This window comes from Chaetura pelagica, unplaced genomic scaffold, assembly GCF_000747805.2.
Source record: "Chaetura pelagica isolate M959 unplaced genomic scaffold, ChaPel_1.0 scaffold1098, whole genome shotgun sequence".
In the NCBI taxonomy this organism is placed as follows: Eukaryota; Metazoa; Chordata; class Aves; order Apodiformes; family Apodidae; genus Chaetura; species Chaetura pelagica.
The window spans coordinates 323,959-327,627 of NW_009954179.1; the positions used below are offsets into that span (position 1 = coordinate 323,959).

Below are 3,669 nucleotides of genomic sequence, written 5' to 3' on the forward strand. Positions count from 1 at the left end.
CCCCCCCGTTAGCTTTGCTTTGCTCTCGTACCCTCAGATCTTGTGGATCCACCATTCCCGGCCCATTTTTGTTGACCTTCCTGTCACTCCAACCAAAGACTGTCATTTTCAGTCCTGATTACATTTTCCAATCTCTATCTTTGATTTCCATTTTACTTTCAATGTTTTTCGTTCGCATCAAAGATGACGAGACAGAATCTACAGAAACATCTATCCTGAAAAGCCATCTGGTTAATGAAGTCCCTGTACTAGCCAGTCCAGACCTGTTGTCTGAAGTTTCTGAGATGAAACAAGATTTGATCAAAATGACTGCCATCTTGACAACTGACCCTTCTGATAAATCAGGCTCCATTAAAGTGAAAGATCTTGGAAAAGCTGCTGAAGAAGAGCCGGGAGAGCCTTTTGAAATAGTTGAAAGAGTGAAAGAGGACTTAGAAAAAGTAAATGAAATTCTGAGAGGTGGATCTTATACCAGAGAAGAACATGGTTTGAGGAAGTCCCTTTCCAAACAAGAGCTTGTCGAAGAAGAGTGGGTCATTGTCAGTGATGAAGAAATTGAAGAGGCCAGAAGAAATGCTCCTGCAGAAGTCACTGAATCTCCCTGTGTAGAAGTCAGGGTAGACAAAGGGGCAACAAAAACGAAGAAGCCAGACATGACAGGAGTGGTAGATTACCTTGCAGAAGATTTAAAAACATACGTTTCGCTTCATGAGGTACAGCCACAAGCCTTACAAGAAGACCTAGTAGAAGAGAGATTTGAAGCTGTAGTAATAAACAGGGATTCTGAAAAAAGACAAGAATCTCCAGCAACAGAAACCCCAAGTCTGCAGGAGCAACACAAGCCAGCCTTAGAAATTAAAAAGCCAGTCAGGACAAAATTAAGAGACAAGCCAAAGCAAAAGGAAGGCAAGGTGCACAGCAGTGAAGGAAAACCAGGACAAATGAAGCTTGCTTCAGATGAGTCACTAGGTGAGGAACCTGGCTTAAAAGTGACAGCTGCTCCTGAGGCTAAAGCTGTGTCCCCTGTTATAGAGGAAACTCCTATTGGCTCAATAAAAGATAAAGTCAAGGCTCTTCAGAAACGAGTGGAAGATGAACAAAAAGTACGGTCAAAACTACCTGTCAGAATTCAAACAAGAGAAGGCACTGCTGAAAAGGCTTCTAAAAAACCAGTACAAGTCAAAAAACCCGTAGCACACAAAGCACAACCACCTGTTTCACCCTCTTCTAAGACAGAAAGGCTTGAAGAGACCATGTCAGTTCGTGAACTGATGAAAGCCTTCCAGTCAGGTCAAGACCCATCCAAGAATATATCTGGACTGTTTGAGCATAAATCTGTCAAACAGAAGCAACAGGTCCCTGAAAAGGAAACAACCCGGAGAAAAACAATTCCTCCACCAAGTGAGACAAGGCGAGTGCTGAGCCACAAGACAGAGAAACAGAAGGACAAAGCAAGCACGGTCTTAAAAGCAGAGAAAGAGCAGCAAGGAAAGAAAGGAAAAACACAAACGTCTACTGTTGAAGTGACCAAGAAAGCCGTAGTCAAAGACCAGGCAAAAGAGCAGAGAGGCAAAAAACCAACTGAACCTCCCCCTCCAGTAGTTGTTGAGGAAAGCACCAAGGATACAGCGATTGCGAAGGGCGGGACTTCTGATGACCAAGGAGATACCGACTTCCAGATCAGCCCTAACAGAAAAACCTCAACAGACTTTTCTGCTGTCATTAAAGAGGAACTGGAGGATAATGACAAATATCAACAGTTCCGACACCTTTCAGTGACAGAGGAGGGAGAGCTTAACTTGGAGCAAGTACTGACCAGTCCTTTCGGTGTTGCTTTTCCCACAGAGTGTGTGAAAGATGGATTCCTTCCTGCTCTTTCTCTGCAAAGTGCTCCTTTTGATGGGAGCTCAGAGAGCCTTAAACACGAAGGTGTGGCTGATTCTCCAGGTAGCCTACTTGACGGAACCCCTCAGATGAGCTCTGAAGAAAGCTACAAGCATGAGGGTCTGGCAGAGACTCCAGAAACAAGCCCTGAAAGCCTCTCGTTCTCACCAAAGAAAACTGATGGGCAAATTGAAGAAGCTCAAGGAGCAGCTAGAGCACACACAACAGCAGAAACATGTTCTCCGAAGGAACTCTCTTCAAAGGAAGATGAAAAAGGTATTACTGAAAGGCAGCTAGATGCTGTTACTGAGACTAGTAAGTCTCATTCTGACCATGTATCAGAAGAGCTTGTACCTACAGCCTCTGAAGAAGAGGCTGATAAAGTTACAGAAAGTAGCTCAGCTTCCATTGGGAAAGATAATAGCAGGGATAAAGAATCCAGAACCACTGCACATTTAACTAAGTCTTCTGAAACATATGACACTGCTTTAGAGAAAGAAAAAGATATAACCTCTGAACGCCGTGTTGTGGTTAGAAGCCCCCAGAAATTGGAACTTTCACTTGCTAGCCATGATAGTGAAAGCTGTAGCCCAGTTGCAGATGACTCTTTGGCTATAAGTCATAAAGACTCACTGGAAGCAAGCCCAGTGCTAGAAGATAACTCATCACACAAAACGCCTGATTCTTTGGAGCCCAGTCCTATGAAAGAGTCTCCCTGCCGTGATTCTCTTGAAAGTAGCCCTGTAGAGCAAACAGTGAAGGCTGGTATTTTGGGGCAGGGTCCTCTTCAGTCTCTTCTTAGCAAAGGAGAGCCCTGCCCAGAGCTGGCATCGGTGCGTTCCAGGATTCTCCGTGACCCTGAGGGAAGTGCTGATGATGACAGTCTAGAGCAGACGTCACTCGTGGAGAGTTCAGGGAAAAGTCCTCTTTCACCTGAAACTCCTAGTTCGGAAGAAATTAGCTATGAAATCACACCTAAAACAGCAGACTCACACGCCCTGTCAAACATACCAAAGTCGGCTGTGATCCCTGAAGTCAGTGAAGAACCAGAGGATGATTCAGAAAATGAACCCAAGAGGAGGTTCACCCCTGAAGAGGAGATGTTTAAAATGGTGACCAAAATCAAAACGTTTGATGAATTAGAGCAAGAAGCAAAACAGAGGAGAGATTACAAAAAGGATTTAAAGCAAGGTGAATCTTTTGCAGTTGCTGATTCAGAAGCTGCACGTGAAGCTGAAGAACCAGAGTCAACAGCTGTAGAAGATAAAGGCACACCTACAGTGGTGATGTCTGCAGCAGAATCTAGAAAAACTTCTTCCTCTTCAGAAAGTGAGCCAGAATTGACCCAGCTCAAAAAAGAAGCTGACTCAGGTCTCTTAATGGATCCTGTGATCCGAGTGCAGCCACCATCACCGTTCCCATCCAGTATTGACTCCAGTTCTAGCCCTGATGAAGCAGGTTTTCAACCCATTGATTCCAAACAATGCTCTTTCAGGGTAGGTGCAGTTAAAGCTGAACAGGATGAGGCCACAGAAGATGACAAAGAGGAGCCACCCATCCTTGAGGGAAGCTGTAAGGCTTCCACGAGAGAATCAGGCACTTGTCATTCTGATGGTTGCGTATCAGCAGAATCAAAATGTGCCAGTGCAGATGGCTGTGAGGCAGTTGGCCCCAGTGCCCTAGTCACGCAGTCAGGGGGTACTTGGTGTGGTTCCATGGGTGACAGCTCTCAAAAAGAAGTTGATATTGAGCCTTCACTAATGTTACAGCAATGGGATCCTGCTG

At 45.0% G+C, this 3,669-nt stretch overlaps 1 protein-coding gene across 1 annotated transcript in view; it reads left to right on the forward strand.

The window, feature by feature from the left end:
* Nucleotides 1-3,669, forward strand: part of ANK2 (ankyrin 2, neuronal) — a 154,479-nt gene that overhangs the window by 134,580 nt on the left and 16,230 nt on the right. The window contains exon 38 of the mRNA XM_010002856.1: nucleotides 184-3,662. Coding sequence (XP_010001158.1) covers nucleotides 184-3,662 — 3,479 coding nt within the window. The remainder of the gene's footprint in view (nucleotides 1-183; nucleotides 3,663-3,669) is intronic.